The sequence below is a fragment of the Curcuma longa genome, chromosome 5 (assembly GCF_044706935.1).
Source record: "Curcuma longa cultivar G26 ecotype Majalengka, Jawa Barat chromosome 5, ITB_CL_G26_1.1, whole genome shotgun sequence".
Classification (NCBI taxonomy): domain Eukaryota; kingdom Viridiplantae; phylum Streptophyta; class Magnoliopsida; order Zingiberales; family Zingiberaceae; genus Curcuma; species Curcuma longa.
In genome coordinates, this window is record NC_133865.1 from 11,989,394 (window position 1) to 12,012,781 (window position 23,388).

The following is a 23,388-nucleotide window of genomic DNA, read 5'->3' on the forward strand; positions in this document are numbered from 1 at the left end:
AAAAAAAGCATGCTAAAAATAAGATAAAATCAAAGCGATCACAATAATTTGGGTATCAATTACGGATAAGTGTAATCTTTGAATAAATTGACCCCAAAAAATAAATATTTGATATATTTTTATTAATGCATTAATAGTTGGGCAAAAATCAAGCGGGTGTATCATTTTAATTTTTTATGAAAAGATATCTCATTCGATTGTTCAGTCGTATATAATTATTTTACCACTTATAATATTATTCAGTACTGTTATTTCCCCCTTAATTTTTGAATCAGTAAGGTATATTGTAGCAGTTATGAAATCGTAATTGCTACAACAAGAATTGTAGAAATTCACATTTTAACAGCAACAAAATCGTAGCTATTATAACGGTTCACTATATAATAGTTACGATTTCATAACTACTATAATAATTATAGCAGCTACGCTTTCATAATTACTACAACGTGAATAAAAATTTATATTGTAATAATTACAAACAACGATATCAAAAGATATTTAGATAATTATATACGACTGATTGAACAGTAACATATTATAATAGTTAAGAAATTACTACAATACATTTGATAGATTCAAAATTTATCCTATTTAAAAATAACAAAAATATCCTATTAACTTTTGCTTGAACTAGGAAACTATGATATTATTATGGAATTCTATCCTGCTAAATCACATGCCATGCGACACATGGCACAAGACACCCATCAAGCTCGTGTACCCGTGTCAATCTGTTGATCAAGAGAACAGACAGAAGAGCATCACCACTATAGCACCGACAAGGCATTAATGACCACTAGAGAAAACGATCCGAATTAATACTATTGCAATAATGGAAAGAAAGAAAGAAGGAATGAATCAATGATATGTCTTTTTAAGGTGGAAGAGATTTAATGAACACGAATCCATGCGCACTCAAAGTCTACACTCTTTTTAGTTTTCCATATTGCATGCTACCGAATCTTTAAGATTTGGATAGGATGAAAGATACCCACCCTGAGAGTTGATTGATAGATAGATAGATAGATACTCTGCTTTTTGTATCGATCTACTGCAAATCTTCCACTGCATCTTTAAAAAAAAAAGAATCGTAAAACACTAATAATAAAAAGTTAAATTCCAAATGGAACTAATATACTAAAGGTCAAGTGTGTACTCTAAATTATGCTACTATAAATTCTGACAGTAGGATTAGTCGAGCAAAACTCAACCACCTGAATTATCAAAAAAGAAAAAGAAAGAAAAAAGCAAAAATTATCATCATGTGCATCCGTTGATCAACGACTTATTTGTCACCGTGTGCTGATGGAGTTTAAAGCCTTTTTTTTCACTCCGATTGATTGGATAACTTGCAATCAATTTCTGTTTGGCCAACTACATAGTTAACTTTACAAGTACAACTAACAAAAGTATAACAATACAAGGCCGTAAACGGAAATCGAATCAAAATGTAAATGGGCAGCAATTTTACAAGCATGTGTATCAAAATATTTAGTTGAGACCTTCAGATCAGCCCATGATAGAAAAACAAGGAAAAGCTTCAGATAGATTTGATGCTTTTCTTCTCAGAATTTTCCGTGAATTGCCTTGAATAAGATGAAGCCCCTTTTGAGGATATAGCAAGTCATAATGAGAACTTCTGATTGATTCCTAGAGGAATTGGTAAAAAGAATACATGGAAATCAACATTTTCAATCTCAGATTCATTAACTACATTTTTTATGCAGTGGGATGACATGCATAGATTCTTATGCTCACCCCACCAAAATGTAATCTTCAAAAAGATTTGGCAAGTGATCTTGCTTAGCCACTCATGCGCAAGTGTTTGTAACCTTCAAATGATTAAGAAACTGAACTTAGCTACTTTTATGCCAGTGTTAAGATGTGCAGGGCCATTCATACCCAAGTTGATCGAGGATGATACCCCATGCAATTCTTACTATAGCCAAAATTACCTCTGAGAAGACAATTTCTCTTCCGAGCTCAATTTTTCAGCAGCACTAAGTAGCAAATCCATCGACCAAATGGCCTCTCTAGACTGCTCACCTCCATTGTGTTGCTGCAATATCCATTCCTCATATCTTCTCATTCCATCCCTTGCTCTTGCAACATTGCACGGGACACAATACCATTGCCCCTTAGGCACGATTGCACGAGGCGGTTTCATGCAGTACGTGTGGTAGGCCTCGTCGCACCCATCGCACAAGACAATCCTGTCATCATCCCTGTCACAGAGACAAGCTCTGCATAGACAGGATGGGCAATACCAACATGATCGGTTCTGTTGCTGAGCACTAGCAATCTGACTAGCCCTTAAGCATCTTATGTGAAAGAACTTATAAGGGCAGTGAATATGACCACATACTAAGAACCTCCGGTCTTCATCCTCACATGCCCCACATATTTTGCACAAGGGTACCACAATATTTTTGGATGGTTCATCTGGATCTGCAGACTCCATACTAGAGACTGAGGTCTCTCCAGAATAGGTAACTGTCTTGATCCTGCTTCCATTCTCATCAAGGTCTTCCGTTATCTCAGGAACTTCAAGCCTATCACATACCACACAGTTCTGGTGCAAGCTTCCTTTCTTATTACCTGTGCAGACTGGATCAGCAGAATTTTTATCTTTTGATCGACAGGCAGCACAGAACCAGCTTCGAGTAGGAATCTCTTTGATAGAGTAGTCAATACAGGAAAAATGGTACATTGCCTTACAACCATCACATGGGAGGCTGTTATCCCCATTTGCTTCAGTTTCACACTTCTTACAAGAAGAAGCACAATTTCGATTAGACGACTCCATATGATCAGGTTTTGTGGAGCAAACTGGTCCAACAGTCAACTGTTTTACAGCATGTGTTACAACAGAATTCTTCCCTAAAACACTTACTTGACCAGTCTCCTGCAAAAGAACCATGAAGCTGAAAAACTGCAGAACAACAATTTCATAATGCAAATTCTACATACTCATGATTACACCAAGTTAACCAAACGTTATATAACAAACTTACCTTGGTTTAAGCCCAAAAGCTACATTTAACTAGTTCTCCATAACCAGGTTACTAATTTTATGTTCAGTAAATTTGGTTGCAAGGAACAAAATGTAAAAAGCATATGCAGGTAAGCATGTAGGATAACTGAGAGATGTATATTAACTAAAATTACATTACTAAATTATGAATCTGGCAGCATATTTGGATTCAAGAAAGTGACAACACTGTCCATCTAATAATCCAATAGCTTTAGAAATAAAAATCAAACAAAATAGGATGTTTACCTCTTTATGACAAGACAAGTTTGAAGCTAAAGTAGTCATTTCTTCACCAATTTTTTGCAGTTTGTTCCATATCTGAGGAATGAGGAACATTGAATATTCAGTATATCAGCAGATCCACAAAATTTAAGATTTTTTTTCACAAACAAAGGTTGGGATTGCTTCACAGTATTAGCCTACAAGATGTTGACATAAAATTAAATAAATAAAAACATTTTGTAAGCATCAACATACTAAAAATCATGGGTAGGGAAAATTAACAAGGTTAAATTACTTTCATCTTTTTTAAAAAGCACAAGAATTAGAACACAGGGAAAAAAACATGCAGGATCTACAGCATATGAATTGAATGAATATTTGAATAAATAACCTAATTATACAATGGGAGATGTAGATTCAGATAAGTAAGAACATATTATAAAGCATGTGCAAGTTTAAGGTAACGCCACAGCAACTAAAGGAAACCTGATATTCATAAAACTAAATGATTGACGTTTGGAACAAGGAAAGCAATGACCAGATAGGTTTTTGTCAAAAGATATTACAATGTGAACCAAAGTTTAAGAATGTACTCCACTGATAACCCAACTAGATAAGTATACTCATGGGAAGAAGTTCAGTTGACATTGGAATCATGAGATCAGACAAACTAATCCAACAAAAACAGGCTACATTGCTGGACAGTTGACAGTTAGAGTTACGGATAATGTATCTATGAGAGCGCATAACGAGTCATGTTAGACATGAGTACTAACCAGCAACCCATCCATTGGCACCAAACAAAACGAGAAGATGATACTGCAATGATAAAACTTCAGTAATTAATGAAGAAAGAACCAAGCAACCATTCAGAAGTCACTAAATGTTTGACAGGTGTAACCCATCACTCTTTTGATGCAAATATTCATAATTATTGAACAAATCAAAATAATGCCTTTAAAACTTACAAAAATCAATCTTAATCAGAATCCTATAAGCATACAGATAATTACAAATGGCAAGACAATTCAGACAGGAGCCAAAATAAGAAGGCTTAAACAAGTGAGAAATCACAAACAAAAATATATACAGTTCAGAATACAAATGGCAAGACAATTCAGACAGGAGCCAAAATAAGAAGGCTTAAACAAGTGAGAAATCACAAACAAAAATATGTACAGTTCAGAATACCAATGGCAAGACAATTCAGACAGAAGCCAAAATAAGAAGGCTTAAACAAGTGAGAAATCACAAACAAAAATATGTACAGTTCAGAATACAAATGGCAAGACAATTCAGACAGGAGCCAAAATAAGAAGGCTTAAACAAGTGAGAAACCACAAACAAAAATGTGTACATTTCATAATTACCTGCTCGACATCCTGGTTAAACAACTCTGGTGACTGTTCATAATCACCACTTTTAAATTTTGAATCAATCAGGCTAAAGTCTAAAAAGGATTTGGTCATGTTCTCATCAAATATCCCCAAAAGAAAATCACACAACAGGGCAAACTTTGGTGAAATCAAAATCTCAAGAAAAGCCTTTTCACACTTTCTGGTGTTAGTATCTTCTTTGTGATGGCTAGCTGTTGATTCCATAACTATTTGTTCTTCAGCTGATTTCAAATAATCGATCTTCTGGCATTGAAGCTTTACTTTTGAATTCCCTAACTGAATGTCCTGGAATCCATGAAATATCCAAATTAGAGATTAGGTACACACACAAGGAATGAAGAATACGTATCAACTAAGTACCTTTAGCTGTTTGTTGTCCATGATAACATCATTTGTCATCAATTTCTGTGGTAGTTGAGAATGACCCAAGGATAATGCATCATGGAGGGCATTCCAGATACCTTGACCTGTGGTCACATAGGATAGCTTAAGCTGACATTCTATTGCACTTTTCCATCGATGACATATTCTTTCATGTCTGTCTGACTGAGAATCAGTATATGTAACAGTCGCAGCAGGGATTATTTTCATCTGTAAAAGAACAAGGCAAGTTAATGTCAAAAGACCACATCAGAATCTGCATACCATGAATTATCTATAAATGTTTATTATGATGATAAAAAAATTGTATTTTAATATTGAATAAATATAGTCAGTAACATAGAGACAAGTATTTGCAGCAAGAATATCAGGATAAGCAGAAATGCAAAGCCAAGCACATGGAAATGCTGAACTAGTACAGTACTTGCATTCGAGACCTCCATTTTAATGGAACCTCAATAGATAGTAAACAGTACCTTAAAAAACTAATTGTCATTGTTTGGACAGAGAGAACAGGCAGAAACCATTTTTGCCTTAAAAGCTCTCACAAAGAGTTATGCAAGTCCTAAAATAAAAACATGGGGAGAAGAGAAGGTGCACTAGAAAAGGTGCTTCAAACTCTAGACTTAGCTTCCATAAATCTTATCATATTTTCTCTCACATTATTGTACATTGGAGCTACGCCTAGTTATCTCCAATAGTTCTCTTAATTTTCTCCTTTCTAATTACATCATTGATTGATCTTAGTGCTTTTCATCTGTGTTACTTTGACGTCTTGTCTTGCTTCATAATTGTCCAACAGTTTGATTTATAAAGTATGACAGGCCTTACCACGATCATACAAATTTCAGTTTTCAGTCTGATGGTGGGATGACAATACAAATCTCACAAAAATTATATTAACAAAAAAAATGTAGTCAATAGATCATCGAGAATAGTTCAGCAAGCAATTGAAATGATTGCCAAGACCAAAACTCGAGAAATTTAGCTCACGAAAATATACACACAGCAAACAGAACATCAAGAATATGCCAGCAGACATTTGAAATGTCAGGATAAAAATTCAAGTATATGAGCATATAACCTGTCTCCCATGATTCTCTCCTAAAAGAGGAGTTGCATATTTGCATTGTCAATCAAGCTCTGACAGAGATGCCAAGAAGCCATAAGATGCCAAGTTCTAAGAAACTGAGCTGGCTATCTGCACCATTTCCCCTGAACTGAGCAGTGCACTGGCAGGCCAGGAATCCTATCTTTGATGATTCAAATGAAGTATCTTTACATCTTATATATTATTCATCACATTAAACCTATTTAGCTGGCCACAATTTACCATTCATCTAGGAGACTACCTCAAACATGATTACATCGCCTTAAATAACTTTTAGTTTTTGTCCTTCCTCAGAAGCATACCTAGTTAATAGTTTCATAAATTAGTCAAACCTGAGACTAGTGGCATCAAACAAAATACGAGGAAATTATCTTGCTAAAAACTAAGAACCAATCATTTGAACAGTTCTCTAAGTGATCAAATATGAGGAAATTATCTTGCAAAAAACTAAGAACCAATCATTTCAACAATTCCGTAAGTGATCCTGACCTGACCTTGTGTATGGAAAAGGAGATAAGAAATGAAGAAAATGGAAAGAAACAGCGTAGAGAAGTGGAAGGCATAAGGAGGAGCAGAATTGAGGGGAATCCAAACAACCCTGCCACCAGTTAACATCATATGTGACAAAGAATTGAAGAAGCCCATTTAAGAAGTGAGAGTGGTGCTGGCTATGACCATTCATGTGTAGTAATTTGGTCTAGAGATAGCAAGGAGGGTAGCAATCTTGACACTCAAAAAGACAGACAGAAGGAAAATGGTAAATGATAATATGATATCACAGAAGAATCAAACATAAAAAGAATGATATATAAACAGAAGGACAAGGCTTTTAGGATCAATCATTAAAATTCTATGATTCACACAGAACCAAGTGGCCTGAATTTGAAACTAAGAAATGCATATTAATCATAAAAATTATCACAATAGAAAATTGTTAAAAATGCTCACTGTGAGGATGATGAAGTCAATCCATCAAGAGATTAAGATGCCCAACCAACTTTAAATCGTTAAGAGTGATCAATGTGAGTATGATGAAATCAAACATCAAAAGATTTCGTCACTCAAACCAGGTTTGCCTAACTTAACAATCAATACAAGCTATATTTCACTAATAAAAGTTGCACAATCAATACATGTCATATGACTACATTTTGGAGTGACGTCTTTCACTTCTCGGATCAACTTTTTAAATGTCACTGGCTGCCGGTTACCAAGGTTTAAAATCTCGACCCGTGCCGAGATTTCGGTCCCGGACCGGAACGATACGGTTTCGGTATCGTATCGTGCCGTGCCGATATAGTTTCGGTACTTTTTTATTTATATATATATAGTAATTATTAGATAAATATGTTTATTGTGTATAATTTAAAAATAAATTGTATATTGATTTGATATAAGTTCTCAACCATTTTAATATTATTAAACAAAAATAAATAAATATATCTTTCTTTAAAGAAAATTGATCTATCAATAACTCAAATTATAATTGATAATTGATACATCATACATCATAATAAGTTACCTTACTAATACCAAAAGGAGTGACGTGAATCAGATGGAAATATTGGTTCTTGCAACATTCTGCTTAGATCAACTCCATAGTTCTCCAACGCCCAGATTAAATAATCATCCCATGACATGCAATATTGATATTGATTTCTCCACATGTCCATCAGCATGTCTCGATTCACCACTGGAAGTTGGACTTGAACTGGCACCACTGGAATCAAAACGGGTACAAGCACAGGATAAGGATAAACATACGCCCCTGAACTCTGATATGATGGATCACCATAAGATGCATCAGAACTATAATAAGAAGGCCGTGAGTATGATGAACTTCGATCAGAATCAATCTCAGCTAAACTCTCCCTCATATCTTGATAATTATGAGCTTCCTTTTGTTTGTCAACTTTAGATCGGCGTCGATACTAAGTCATAATAGTTCTACCTCCGTGATCATCATCTTGAGTTGCATGCGTGTAATCTTGCTCACATGTCCAAGGCTCCGGTGCTGGAGTAGAGGGAACATAAGTTTCACTACCATCAGATGCATCACCACTGTTATCACTTCCATGAGTACTTGCACTGCTATCGACATCACTATCATCATTTCGAATTTCTCGTCGGACTACAGTGTTGGAAGGTGATGATGTTTCATCACTATCATCATGTTCTTGCTCATCAATTGCTTCGAGTGGATTTTCCCTAATTCTCAATTGACCCCTTTCCTTAAAAGTAGGAGTTTTAACTTTTCTTTTCTCTTTAGTAAAAGTTGCAGGAGCTTTACCTTTGCCTTTATCTACAGACTTTGGTTGAGTTTGGGGTTGGGATGTTTGAGAACGTCTGGGTCGAGATCCAGAAAATCAAAAATCTTGATCATCATCGTCTTCTTCCTCATCGATATCTCCTCTAGTTTGGATATTTTCAATCTGCTGAGTAAGAAATTCAGATGGTCGTGGTGGGTCTCCTGCTTCATCAAGTAATGGATTCTCAGCTTCAACAGCGCTCCACCAATCCATCATTGAATCATTCTCAGTTTGGACAAATCCAATATCAAATGGGTCTACATCACCAGACTCTTGTTCTTCCTTCTCTTCTGTTATAGCTCTTAGTTGAAGACGCATATTATAATGAACATAGACCATCTTCTCCCAACGACGATTTCGAACTTTCGTATGAATGAGAGAGAAAGTTGTCCAATTTCTTTCACAACCACTTGAAGATGTTGTCTGTGAAAGAATCCATATTGCAATCTTTTTCAAATTTAGAGTTGATCCTCCAAATTGTAACCACCACTCAGCTGTAAGATAAATAAGAACAAAATTAAAATAATATTTATATTTATTGACAATAATTACTAATGATTTTACTATATTTACCTGCATCCATTTTATATCTGCATGACACTGCAAAATCATCGCCAAAAGAACCATATGCCTCTCGAAATAATCGACTTTCATTAATTGCCTCAGTAGCTAATTGTCTATTTGGTTGTAGTCTTGATATTACATTTCTGAGGGCCGCTAATAGATCTTCATTTGTGCCAAGATTATATCGGTATTGATATGCTGAATTGAGATAATAACCTAAAATAATTAAACATATATAACTATTAATAACAAATATTAAAAATTCTTTATCATTAAAAAATATGCACCTGCCAAATGAATATATATTTTCTCATTTGATTGTCCCATCTTGCAGTGATTATATCAATATAAGATTGATACTTGGTTGGTGATTGTAGACGCCTCTTAATTTCCTCTTTTGCTTCATAAATTAGACGATAAACATTGCCCATTTGTGGCTTCTTGTCCATATCAACTTTGCGCAGAACAACGTACAAGGGCTCTACTGCTACAAGAATATCTGCAATATAGTCCCAAAATCTAACCGATATAATAATTTTTTGCACTTCTTTACCTTCGGTCATGTTAGAATATCGAGAGGCTTCCCAATCCTCAGAAGTGAACATAACTTTCAATCCACTTTTTTTCTGAAACAATGATTTTAACAGAAGAAAATGAGTGGCAAACCTAGTCGCTCCTGGTCGCAAAATCTCCCCATCAATAAATTTTCTCATTAATCCATGAACCCAATGATGATTATAAAGGAATTTTGTTAGCGATTGACCTTTTTTCACTATCTTCTTCACTATATCGAGTTTACCGATATCTGTCATCATCAAATCAATACAGTGTGCTGCACATGGTGTCCAAAATAATGTTTGATGCTTTTGCTCCAACAACTCTCCAGCCCTCTTAAAGTTGGCACCATTATCTGTAATCACTTGCACTATATGTTCTGCACCTATATCTTGAACCACATTATCCATCAAACGATATATGTAAGGTGCATCATGATAATCTGTAGTTGCATCAATAGATTTATGAAATATGACCTTTCTATTGCAGTATATCAGAAAGTTGATGATGCTCATCCGTGTAGGTCATGTCCAGCCATCGCACATCAACGTAATCCCATATAAACTCCATTACTTCTTACATGATAGAATCCAAGTCTTAATCTCCTCCACTTGTTCATCTAAATACGGACCAGCAATTTCATATGCAGTCGGAGGTTGAATACTCGAATCGGATTTCTGGATGTTGGACACCATACTACGGTAGTATGTGTTGTTTGCTGCATTAGGAGGAATTTGATTAAAATGAAAAAATTTAGCAATACTTTTACCGATTGATTTCTTCTTCTCTTTCGTATATGCATCATCAATCCGAGTTTGTTTGCTAGCTTGGTCTGGGAATGCTAGTGGATCAATATCAGCAACATCAACTGCTCGTCTTCGTCCCATAGAAGAGAAAAAAACGACCAATACCACCTTGTGTTGAAGTAATACAAGCACTTGCACTCCTTCCCAATGTTGCTGCAATAGTTGAGCCAGATCCACTAGCACCAGCTGAGCCACTTCCACCAGCGCCAACTATAGTACCACCATATCTCATGTGTTGTTCATATTCATATTCAGTTCGAGAGGCATGAAGAGCTGCTAAAAATTCTTCGTCATTTGGAACTTCATCACGACTTTCAAACTTATCATAGATTGGCTCTCTAGAACTTCGGTTATCCAAAAGTACACGTTATCTAATTAATTATTAATTAAAAATTATTTATATATTTAATTATTTATATATATTAAATAATATATTTTATAAAAAATTTAATATAACACTGATATAATCAATATAACAGTGATATAATAAATTTTATTTCAATATAACGATTTTAATTAAAACCGTTATATTGATTATTGATTTTATTTTTTAAAATCAAACTTTTTCTCACAATGCTTCACCAGAATCGCGATCTCACCGAACTTGACCGTCGCCGCCGAGCTTCTGCCGCCGCAGCCTCTGCCACCGCCTCGCCGCCTCGCCGCCTCGTTGCGCTGCTGTTGCTTCCGGCTTCTAGATCTTCGCTTAAATAGGCATTTCCTCGTCAATCTCGCTCGCGATTTCCTCCCGTGATCAACAGAAGGAATCGATTCCTTCTCGTGCGTGATCGACAGAAGGATTCGATTCCTTCTGTCATTGCAACCCAACGCACGCAAGCCACGTTTCTGTCGCTGCAACCCGGCGCACGCCAGCTGGTGTGTGCTGTGTCGGTCGAGTGCCGGTGCCGATGCCGGTCCCAGAGCGGAACGGTAAATCTCGGACGTATCGGGCGGCTCGACTCGATATTTTAATCCTTGCCGGTTACTACAATGGGTGACATTGAATTGGTAAACTATTTCCAAGAATACTAAAATTGTTTAAAAGACTGGAAATATATGTGGAAACTAAAACATCAAACAACAAAAAGTTGTCCATATGTTACAAGATTCTTAATTATTTACAAAAAAAACAACAAATGAAGTCCATTGACAACTATTCCAAATAGCAACAAACAAAATTAATCCATAAATATGACAACAAACAATAATTCACAAGACACATATTTAGTCATTGAAAAACTATTTTATTTTTTACGATTATATTATCAAACTAGCTTCCCAAACTTGGATAATTTTGTGTTCTTATGTTATGAACATGTTTAGTGAAAGAGAGCCTTGAAGCAACAGCAAAGTTGTTGTCGTGTGATCTTGTGATTACATAATCGAATCATGGAAACAGTCTCTTGCAATGCAAGGTAAGACTGCGTACAATAGATCCGATGTGGTCCGACCCTTCTCTGAGACTCCACAATGAAAGGAGCTTCGTACACCGGACTGCCCTTTTTATATTATGAACATGTTTAGCAATCATATGTTGTTAAATTACTATATGATGAAAATAGTCAAAGCAGTTAAGTTAAATTTAATCTACACTATTAGCTGTACGATGTGTATTAAGATAAAATTTGGCGTGTATTTGACTAGTCTTCCAGCTTCACTACTAATTTAGCAAGTCGCAACTGAGCTAAAACCAAATAATTGCTGCAGCTAAATATATGCATTCAGATCAGCAACTCAATCAAGTTGCTCGAATATGAAAAATATTACTTGATTAGCACTTAGTTCTTTAGTAAAGAGTCTCAAAGGTCAGCTATGCAATATCTCCAAATAAAATTTGGTCATATGAATCAGACACCCTAAATGTTCCTAATAGCATAACCATCTACTGATTGAAATTCTTCGCCATAAAATTACAACAACCAACAACCAACAACCAAGCTTTTATCTTACTAAGTGGAATTGTTTATATGAATCGTCCTACATCATCAAAGTCAATCGTCTACAATATCCATCTATATTTAAATTAATTTTATCTTATTTATCATTGTTAATCAAATCTTCTTTGATTTTCTTCCTCGATTAATGTGTATATTTGTCATAATCTCACATCGCTTAAGTGAAACACTTATTAGTCACCTAAGTACAAATTCATACCATTCTAAATGCCTCTTTCGAAGTTTTTAATCAATAAGCACAATCTCGATTCTCTCTAATGCTCTCATTCATCCTTGTATGTCCTCACATCCATCGTAACATTCTTATCTCTGCGACTCATCTTTTACTCGTGTGCTCAATTCATAATCCAACATTCAATTTTATATAACATAGCAGGTTTACTTGTCGTTTTGTAAAAATTCCCTTTTAGCTTTAGAAATACCTTACAATCACAAAGAGCATTTGACGTTCTCCTCTATTTCAACCATCCTGCTTGCACCATGGTATCTTGGATGTGTCCATAGTTAATTCATGACTAGTGTAAAATGATATATAAGTTGAATATTTAGCTTCACAAGATGACTGATATATATACCTCAAGCATTTATGCATCCTTTTGTCATGCACATGCACTCACATGTTAAAATTGGTATGATCAACTTCTCATAAAAGCATATCAAAGTTGATGCACATGATTATGAAAATAATCAAATTTTGTCCTAGTAAGTGAGATGGACTATATAAATCCTTTTACGTTATTAAACCATATCCTCTATTATATCATTACCTATATTCAAATAAATTTTATCTTACTTTATCATTGTTAACCCAGTTTTCTTTGATTTTTTTCTTCCTCGTTTAATGTACGTATTTTTCATAGTTTCACATCGTCTAACTAAAGTATTTATTGAACGTCTAAATACATATTCATATCATTTTAAATGTGTCTCCCAGATTTTTTCTTCAATAGATACAACTTCAACTTTTTCTCTAATATTCTCATTTCTTATCCTATCCAATCTCATATATTCATACATCTACTTTAACATATTCATCTTTACGACTCTCATCTTCTACTCGTGTGCTCAAGTCATCACCCAACATTCAACTTCATATAACATAGTAGATTTCAAAGTTCAAAATCTTAAATTACTAAAGATTCGATCTTAAATTAGAACGATACTATTTCAGTATAGTATCGGTGTTTCAATGCATGGTGTACATAATGAATTGGAATTGAAAAAAAAAAGAGATAAAAGCATAGGAAAGAAACATTATCTATGTCAAGCATGATTTTAAATCTTATACCATTTCATGCAAAACAATCAAACCATATCATTTCGATAAATTACCGAAACTCAATATCACTCAGTACAAACAATGTTCCTTTCTTTACTTCATCTCCTTCTTCCTTCAACTTCCAATCTATCACTGACACCATGCATCAAAGTGTCGGCATTATATTGGAACAATCTTTTTGAAACTATGACACAGTTTGAATTTTTGAATTTTGATACTGAGGGGTATCGAGTTTCAGTGATTTATCGAAATGATATGTTTCGACCGTTTCGCCCAATACAATACAAGATTTCAAATAATGACAGATCTAATCGTCGTTTTGTAAAAATTTCTTTTAAGTAAGACACAAAGAACACATGACGCTCTCTTCTACTTTAATCATCATACTTGTATCATATATAAGACATATCTTTCAACCCCTCCATCATTTTATAAAAATAATCCTAAATACTTAAAGCTCTTAATTATAAATAACTTGTCATCTCCTATCTTAATAATTATTTTATTATATCTAATATTGTTAAACTTAAATTTCATATATTCTGTCTTTACTCTAGCAAACCTAAAAGTTTTAACTTTAAGTATTTTCTGGCACGATTCAAGTTTAGTATTTACACTTTCACATGTCTCATCTTCCAAAATAATATCATTTACAAATAATATGCACCATAGTAATGCGTCTTGGATGTGTTGAGTGAGTTTATTCTTGATTAATATAAAAAGATCGAGACTTATGTTCTGTTTACTCCAAAGGGAAAATGAAGAACGAAAAGGAATCAACGGTGGAAAACTTTTCTCAGGGGAAGGGAAGAGAACGGCGAAGGAAAACAGATAAAAGAAGGAAACAACACAGAATGGGAGGAAAAGGAATCCTTCCAAAGGGGAGACTACTAGAAGGAAGAAGTCGGAGTGGGAGATGATGTCAAAGCGGTCGTGGAGTAAGACAACAGCCATGTTAGACAATGTCGCCGGCTCGATGCTCTCTACTGTAGCACTCTCGAGGACCTCCAAGGACGACAAAGACAAAGCAAACACATAATGGAACGCCTCAACGTCGATAAGCGCCACATGGCTCGATGGCACCTTCGATGGAGTAACACATGTTAGCTGTTGGAGCTCGCCGGAGATATATAGCTGGAACAGTCAGAGAAACCCTGAGAGAGCTCAAGGATCTCGAACACAAATTCCACGGGCTTGGCATCAGAAGGGAGAGGAGGGCGGATGGCGAGCTGCTGAAGTTGGAAGTCAGCGACAGAGTCGGTCAAATTCTCAGAAACTACGGTCGAGCGCGACGACAAAGGAGCACTAGGCGTCGGATCATTGCGGAAGAGGTTGGAGCGGATGGTACGCACAGACTTGGCATCAGAAGGGCACTGAAGCTGGAAGTCAATGACATAGTCATCAAATTCTCGAAGACGGTGATCGACCACGACGGCAGAGGAGCGTTAGGCGTCGGATCATTGCGAAAGAGGTTGGAGCGGATGGTACGCATGGACCGACCAAGAGCATGCTAGATTTGCGATGGACTCGAGGATCAGTCGGTGAGAGAGACCATGGCGGTGGAAGAGGAAAGTAGTAGCTTGTCGGTGGAAGCAAGGGAATGGAAGAGGAGGAATAACAATCGTGGAGCAAGCCGAAGGGGACATTGGAGACGGCGCCACTATAGCTAAGCATGAAGATATTGCAATGCTTGCCACGGGCAAAGGAGGCAGCAGCTTCCATCCAGCGAGAAGTCCAAGGAGAAGGCGCCAGAGATTGCCTCGCCTCTCGCTTCTATTCGATTTCGAGGGGACGAAAAAGGGATAAAAATAATCAACTGATGGATTTGAAATCCGTCCGTCATTTATTTTTTGTATGTGTAAATAGGAGAAAGAATTTTGACTCTCATGCCATCCATCCTTTTTCTCATCCACGTTTCGGAGTAAACAGGGTCTTAGGGTTGATCCTTGATAAATTCTATAGAAAACGTTTCAATTAATCCACCTAGAGTCTTCACTATTATCATAACATCGTCATACATATTTTTAATTATTTGAATATATATTACATTAACACCTTCCTTTTTTAGAATTCTCAACATAATTTCCCTTGAGACTCTACATAAGTTTTTTCTAAATTAATGAATATCATGTGTAAGTTTTGCTTCTATTCTGATACTTTTCAATTAATTGTCTGAGAAAATATATAATTTCTATTAACGATCTTCTAAACATAAATCTAAATTGATTTTCGATCACCGCGGTCTCCTTACTTAGTCTTTTTCTGTCACTCTTTTCTAAAATTTCACAGTACGACTCATTAGCTTAATATCTCTATAATTCGCACAATTCTATATGTCTCATTTGTTTTTATATAGGGATACTAGAATATTTACCCTTCATGGATCAAGTATTTTTTTTCATTTTTAATATCAAATTGAATAACTTCATAAATCATTCAATACCTTACTTCCCTAAGCACTTTCATATCTCTATCGTAAAATCATCTAGTCCAACTACTTTTTCATTTTACATTGCATTTAAAACTTGAAATACTTCTGAAGTTAAATTCTACGATAAAAATTTAAATTCCTATACTCCTTTGACATTCTAAAATTACCTAAGTTAAGTTGGTCATCTAAACCTTCACTAAAAAAATAATAAAAATACCTCTACCATCACTCTTAGTTCTTCATCATTCACTAGTACCCTATTACCTTCATCTTTAATGTATCTTTTAGATAAGATTTTTTATTTTTCTCTCTCTTGCTTTAGCTATTCTATAAATGTCCTTTTCCCCTCCTTTTGTATTCAAGTATCAATATAAATATTCAAAAGTTTCATTCTTGGGTTCCATCACCGCTTTCTTGACCTCTTTGTTGGTTATTGCATACTCTTTTAAGTTTGTTTCGTTCTTCAAGTATCTAATAACTTATAAGTTATTTATTTTTCCTTTACTTTCTCTTATACTTTCTCGTTCCACAACCAAGATTCTTCACTTGATGGTGCACATTTTTTTGACTCGCCAAGCACACTCTTGATCACTATTTTCAACTTTAATAACATCTTATTCCATGTCATATTCGAGTCGTTTCTCCTAATATTTGTATTTTTATCCTCTCATTAAATATGTTTTACTTCCTATCCTTTAACTTCCACCATTTGATTCTAAGAATCATGGGCATTTTTCTTCTATTAATACTATGCTTGAGGCGTATATCCAACACTGTTAATCTAAATTGGATAGTTAAGTCTTCTCGAAGAATAACCTTACATTCTTTATAAATCTTTCTTCCTAATCATAAGAAAGTCAATTTGTGACTTATTGTTCCTACTTTTAAATGTAACCAAGTGTCCTCTTTCCTTAAAAAACGTATTTATTATAAATTTATATGTTATCGCAAAATCTAATATAATTTTTTCTTTTCCATTTCTTATTCTAAAATCATAACCCTCATGCACTCTATCATACTCCTTATTTCTTACTCTTACATACTCATTTAAATCTTTTCCTATTAAAATTATTTTGTTTAACGAAACTTTTTATACTACCTCATCTAAATCTTCCCAAAACTTATATTTGATTTTTTTATCTAATCCTACTTAAGGTACATATATATTAATTATATTGATAATTTCTTTCACCACCACTAACTTAAAAATTATAATCATATCTCTCTCTAACTACTACTATTTCATCATTTAATGAACTATCTACAATAATATCTACTTTATTTCTTGTTTTACACCTTTCAGTGTATCATAAATTAAAATCTAAATTCTTCATCATATTTGTTTTCTCACCTATCCATTTTGTCTCTTGTACACAAAATATTAATTCTTCTCTTAATCTTCATATTTATTACCTTTATTGTTTTACCAGTGAGGGTTTCTATGTTCTATGTTCTAAATCTAAGACAATTTATATTCCTATAATATTTGTTCTTATCCAACCTATGGTGTGAAAACTCTTGTATATTTAACACTACACTCAAGTTCTCATGGAAATGTAATGATCCTTACTGAGACATTATAGTCAGACCCTACAACGAGATTCCTTCTATGATTATAAAAACATGTGTAAAAAATTTATAATGGCAATTTGACAACTCTCTTGAAATTAACACATTTGTTGATCATGATTTGAGCAATACACTAGTTACTCATCATTAAATCTATACGAGTGCTAACTACTTGGATCACCTAAATGGATCTTATTCATTCATTCAACTCGATAGAAGGATATATCACTAGTATTATCATAGTTGTCAAAATTATATGATGCACAATTCCTATCCCACAATAGGTTAGAATTCACAAATAAAGAAATCTGGTTTTTTTCAAATAAATGAGGAATATAAAGAGTCGTGATGATTAGTTCAATTCACATCTTAATTTATATGATTCAAAAAAAAAAGTTAATAGTGAAAGGTAACCAAATAAAAGTAAATCTAAATCATTACAAAATTAAATAAATCTAATACATAAGAAGTTAAAATTAAATCGTTATAAAAGAAATGATGAATTCTAAAATATCCAATAGAGTTACAAGGTCAAACCAAGTACAATCTCAAACTCAACAACATAAAAAACATAACATTGAGACGCATAGTCAAGAATAACCAATGTATACCCAACACTTAGCAACCATTGAGAAGCATAAATGTTGTTACATAGATACACAAAATAACAATGAGAGCAAAATCAATTGCATAAAAAGAAATGAGTCAAGCAACATGTTAAAGTTATTTTCTATTTGACACATTTTTCTAAGTGAAAACACTTGATGAGAAAACTTTTATTGCTCATCATTTTTCAGTTGTTAATCAAATGAAATAAATTCTAATTTTCACAATGTCATTGATGAAAGTTATGGACTAATATGTATTTGTTATGGATCAATATCATTTTACTCCATTTATAATATTAGTATAATTATAAATGAAATATTATAATATTTTATATACTTCTAGATAAAGAAAATTTAATTTTAACATATTTATATTTTTATCCAAATAGTATGATTCATGATTCAAAATTTCACCATAACAATTCATATCACAAACCATGATTTGGCAATTTTAAGTAATATTTCAATTGCATTAAATCTCTTGATCAATATATAACAAACTATAATTACATTGATAAAATTAGCAAAACACATAAATAATAAAAAATATATCTTAGATTAATAAATTACTTGCAAATATAATTTTTATTGTGATAGTAGAAAGATATGTTGACTATGTTGATTGACTTATACAACATGTTCATTCTTTTATGAATGGAAACTAATATAAAGTTTTTTTTTTCAATCTCATCTAACATATACACATCACAATTGACCTTTGAACTTCTGTTGTTGTGTGACAACTAGATCTATGATCAATGCTCCTCTACTTCATAAGGGTAGGCAATATAAAATGTTCTTCTCCATGATGCAAGATCATGATATCATGGAAAAGTAGAAGATACTATAGGCCTCATGAGAATGAACACCATTTTAATAAAACCAATCTAATGCAACTGCCATATTCAAACTAGCCTCGATAAGATAGAAAGAGAAATGCTTAGTAGTATACATTCATTGTTGCTTGGTGTGGCTATCAATTAATTAATCAAGCACCTAGTATCGATCAACTTCCAATCCTTTAGTAGCTCATGATAGTTGATTATTTTTTTGTAAGACTAACAAACTTATAAGAAAATTTTTCAGCATTTGGTAGCTTCAAATAATAGTTATAAGATGAAATGTCAATCGTATAATGCCTCCAACAAGGGATACATATCCTCAGTGGTTACACTTCTTTTGGTTTTATGCTCTAGATAAGCAGCGCGTTGCCATGCAAGATCTACAGGTGACATAGTTGAAATCTAGTAACAATGCAACATATAAGACAATTTAAAGATAATGGAAAGAAGAAAATTTAAAGATAATGGAAAGAATTTAGGCTATATTTCTTACAACAAAAGAGGGAAGACATGGGTGGGACAAGTGTGGGTGGCACAAACATTCCCTTCGCTTCTTTAGGAGACTAAAAGAGAAGGGAAAGAAACTACTAAGGAAATATATTTTTCCCCCAATTTTTGCCAAAACCATTGGTAGATTTAACTAAGATTTAGAGGAAAATAACTTATTTTTAAACTGATTTTAAATTGTATATTTTTAGAAAATTGATTTAGAAAACTTAAGTTTGCCTTTTCTCTTTCTTTGCCTCAAAGAGTGAAGTGGGAAAATTTGCTCTTTTCTTTCCTTACAAGGAAATATAAATGAGAAATAAATGTCTTTATTCTTTCCCTATAAATTCATTTCTCTACTCTCTCCCTCACGCTTTCTCTCTTTTGTAGGGAACACAAGCTTAGAGGGATGGACGAGATAGATTTATAAGAATTATTAAAATCTGAAATAAGCATATAATATACTAGCCTATACAGCTAGTATAGCAATTGAACATTGCAAGATAGCAATTGAACACCAATCAATATAATACTCATATAGCTTAAAAGTAGTATTTACCACCATACTAGGCAATACACACTGTTTATAGATGAACTGGCCAAAGTTACGGGTGTGCATGTAGGCCACAATATCCAGTGTTTATACCCTGGTTGAACAAGAAGCAGGACAGGTTGCTGACCACCCAGCCAACCATCCCCACCTTTGCTTTTACCACTATTCATCCTACCACCCCTATACTGTGTATCACTATTCTTCTACGTTACCTCCCTAACCTCCTTTTCTCCACTTTTTTTGTTTGTGAGGAAGAAATCTTAAACCATCTTAAAGCTAGAAATACCCCCTCCCCCTGCAACCCTCCAGTGTAATATTCTAATAAAAAATTGAATGTTGTTACTTGTTCGTCTGTCTAATGCAGTACACTGCAATCATGGGAAAAAATTGCCAAAGACCAGAAAAAAGAACATATAATAACCTTGCACTGTCATGTTTTCTATAAAATTTGCTTCCTACAGGACAAAAATTGTGGAAATCATCACCCAAGAAAAACAGATGTAGAAATTTAAAACTAAATAGGCATAAGACAGCAAATATAGAGGAAAGAGAGAAAGATACTAAATTCATGTTGAAGGCATTACCTTGGTCATCTCAGTGTTAGGTAGTTGGGAAGCAGCTCCTGAATGCTGACTAGCACTCTTTGATGATTTGGTAACAATATTAGTGATTTGACATTGATTATTTGCTTCCTTGTTGAACATACCAACACTTTCCTCCTGCATGTCCATGAATCTTTTTGTGGAATCCACGTAAACTACATCAACATTACGAGAATCATTCAGCTCGCTTCCAACAAATCCACAGTTTGGTGTTGACCTCTTCTTCCTACGTTTACTCTTCTCAATCAGATGATTCTTTATGGATTTTGAAATGTCAGCAGGAACGTTTGGGCACTTCCTAACATGCGATGTACCAGCAAGATGATTCTTAAGCCTAGATACCCCACCACCATATCTGATTAAGCCACACCAGTTGCACATCCAGTGAAACCTATTTCCATCAACTATCTCACCATGGTCCCACCCAATATCCCTAGTTCTACCAGAAGGCATTTCCAAAACCTACATATCAACATACATAATCAATTGGTCTTTAGTATGAAAATAAGAAATTAAATCAACACATACATATAATTTTATCATATACATAAATTCATTATACAGCATGAAAGGCAAATATAAATTAGAAATCTCAACTAAGATGAACATTTTACTAAGAAACTAATAGTTTAGAGTAAAGAAAGTATCCGAAGTACAGAGAAACATTATCTAAACATAATCCAAACCAAAGTTTTAACACCTTAGTCCATACCAACACTGAATATGTTGTTGATCAAACAGGTAAGAGAACAATACTAGATATATGAATCAATAATACTAGGATCAGCAATTATCAATTTTCTACTGATTTTTAACATTTTTGTTACAACAGTCTACATAATCACATGTTTCCAGGCATCATTATACGAGTTATAAAAGCATAACTAGATTTCCAAAAATGTTAAAGTTTACATAATATGATGATATTTAGATCAGAAACTTCAGAATGCAAAACACCAATCCAATTGTAAATTAACTTATGGATCATTTAGGTCCTTCTTTTCTAATAAACAACTGAAGAATGTTACCCAATTACATGCACACAAAGTGTAACATACTTGAGTGCCTAACATATACCTGAGAGCCCTTAAAGAAATTGGCATAATAAAGCAGCATGTAAGCATAGGATTTTGCAAAACACCAAGCAACTATGATCCTAGAAGAGGATTCAACTAAGGGTATTCACCACTTGCTTGATGATTTCCAACATACATGTCATTTATTAAATAGCTAAAAGTGCACTCTGTGTTTTACGTGAAACTCAAACTTACGCTAATCTTACTTTTAGTTTGAGCATAATCGATTCTTAGTTTATGGACCCGGCTACCTAATTTTGTCCCATCAAAAGCTTACAATAACTTAATAACAAATTACATTCAAAAACAAACAATACACATAATTACCTATTGCCTAAGGCCTAAAACACTATAAGAATTCTTAGCTGCATTAATATATGCATTTACTAATTAGTGAAATCACAATCATGCAACATGTGCAACTAAGTAAGACAGACGAATACTTTAGCTAGGAGGGGCCTCAGGACATCCAGGCATTAATGCTTTTGTTGTGCACAGACACCAAGTTGAGGCAGCATGAAAACACTACATCACAATGACAAACACAGGTAGAAATTGAAAATGGGCATTCTAACAGGATAGTACTATAACAATTCAGTCAACCTAGGAAAACCTAAAAGTAATAATATATCCAACAATATCATCTTCTATGATAACGCACGGACTCTGCAACTACTAATCTCCCACTTCTTGCAACCAGTTTATCTCTTCATGAATAATAAGCCCATCTCTCCAGTATACTTTTCTATGAACGAAGGCTAACACACCAGATGAAGATACCAAAGGGCATTACAAACAACGGCATTCTAAAGAAAACTTGAATGGATATACCAAAAAATACATGAGACGAATTGATATCGACAAAGGACGCACAGACACCACAACCCCCAAGAGATCTTTAGAGCTGACATGCACTCCAGGAATTAATAGTCATCAAGACAAGTAGGCAAAAAACATTTCATCAATGAGCTCAAGAAAAGCAAAAAAAGGACCAAAGTTACCAAACCTTAGCAGCATCCGCAGTGGAGCCGCCACGCCTCCGCCTCTTGTAAGTGATCAGCACCTCGCTAGGCGATTCTTCCAGCTTCACAGACCCATTACACTTCCCGGCTTCCATCTCCATATGAAGTTGAATACTCCTACTTACCGAACTAAGGTCTAGCCGAAGACCATCGTGCCGGAAGCCAGATCCAAAGATACCGCGACAAGCAACCAAAGCGAATCTGGAGGTAAGAGAAACCAAGCGAAAGGATCGAATAGGCGGCCTGGATGAGAAAGATTGCAACTTGGGTGGGTAGGTTAGGTAGGCAGAGTGGTGGAAATGGGGTGGAAGAGGAAGATTAAGAACCCTAGATTTTTGGGGTTGCGAGGATTTGAATTTGGGACATGGGGAAGGGGGATGGATATAAGAGGGAGTTAATCTATGGGAGAAGCGGGCTGCCGGCCCCACCACAACTCCTCCCATTAACCGTAAAATAATCAAATTAACTACTTTGGAAATTTGGTATTTTTCTAAAAGAATAAAAAATTGTGGGAAATTTTTTTTGTTCAAATATTGTCATTTTAATATATTTTTGTTAAATTGGAGGCTATCGGCGTCTACTCTCC

The 23,388-nt window shown here is 34.4% G+C and overlaps 1 protein-coding gene across 1 annotated transcript; it reads right to left on the minus strand.

Moving 5' to 3' along the window:
* Positions 1-1,627: 1,627 nt before the first annotated feature.
* On the minus strand, positions 1,628-23,134 carry LOC141829689 (PHD finger protein EHD3-like). The gene is made up of 6 exons (XM_074717212.1): positions 22,787-23,134; positions 20,687-21,166; positions 5,014-5,244; positions 4,627-4,938; positions 3,281-3,352; positions 1,628-2,905 (listed from the first exon to the last, which is right to left on the minus strand). Exons 1-6 carry the CDS (start codon positions 22,901-22,903, stop codon positions 1,952-1,954), a joined length of 2,166 nt encoding a protein of 721 aa, XP_074573313.1. The 5' UTR covers positions 22,904-23,134; the 3' UTR covers positions 1,628-1,951.
* Between the last annotated feature and the right edge of the window lie 254 nt (positions 23,135-23,388).

What these genes read in the sequence shown, in the direction of transcription:
- LOC141829689 (XM_074717212.1), bottom strand. Translation starts at nt 22,903, where the DNA reads ATGGAGATGGAAGCCGGGAAGTGTAATGGGTCTGTGAAGCTGGAAGAA. An exon ending in CCACTGCGGATGCTGCTAAG is followed by an intron (nt 21,167 to 22,786) that starts GTTTGGTAACTT and finishes GTTGATATGTAG; the next exon opens with GTTTTGGAAATGCCTTCTGG. An exon ending in CTAACACTGAGATGACCAAG is followed by an intron (nt 5,245 to 20,686) that starts GTAATGCCTTCA and finishes GTTCTTTTACAG; the next exon opens with ATGAAAATAATCCCTGCTGC.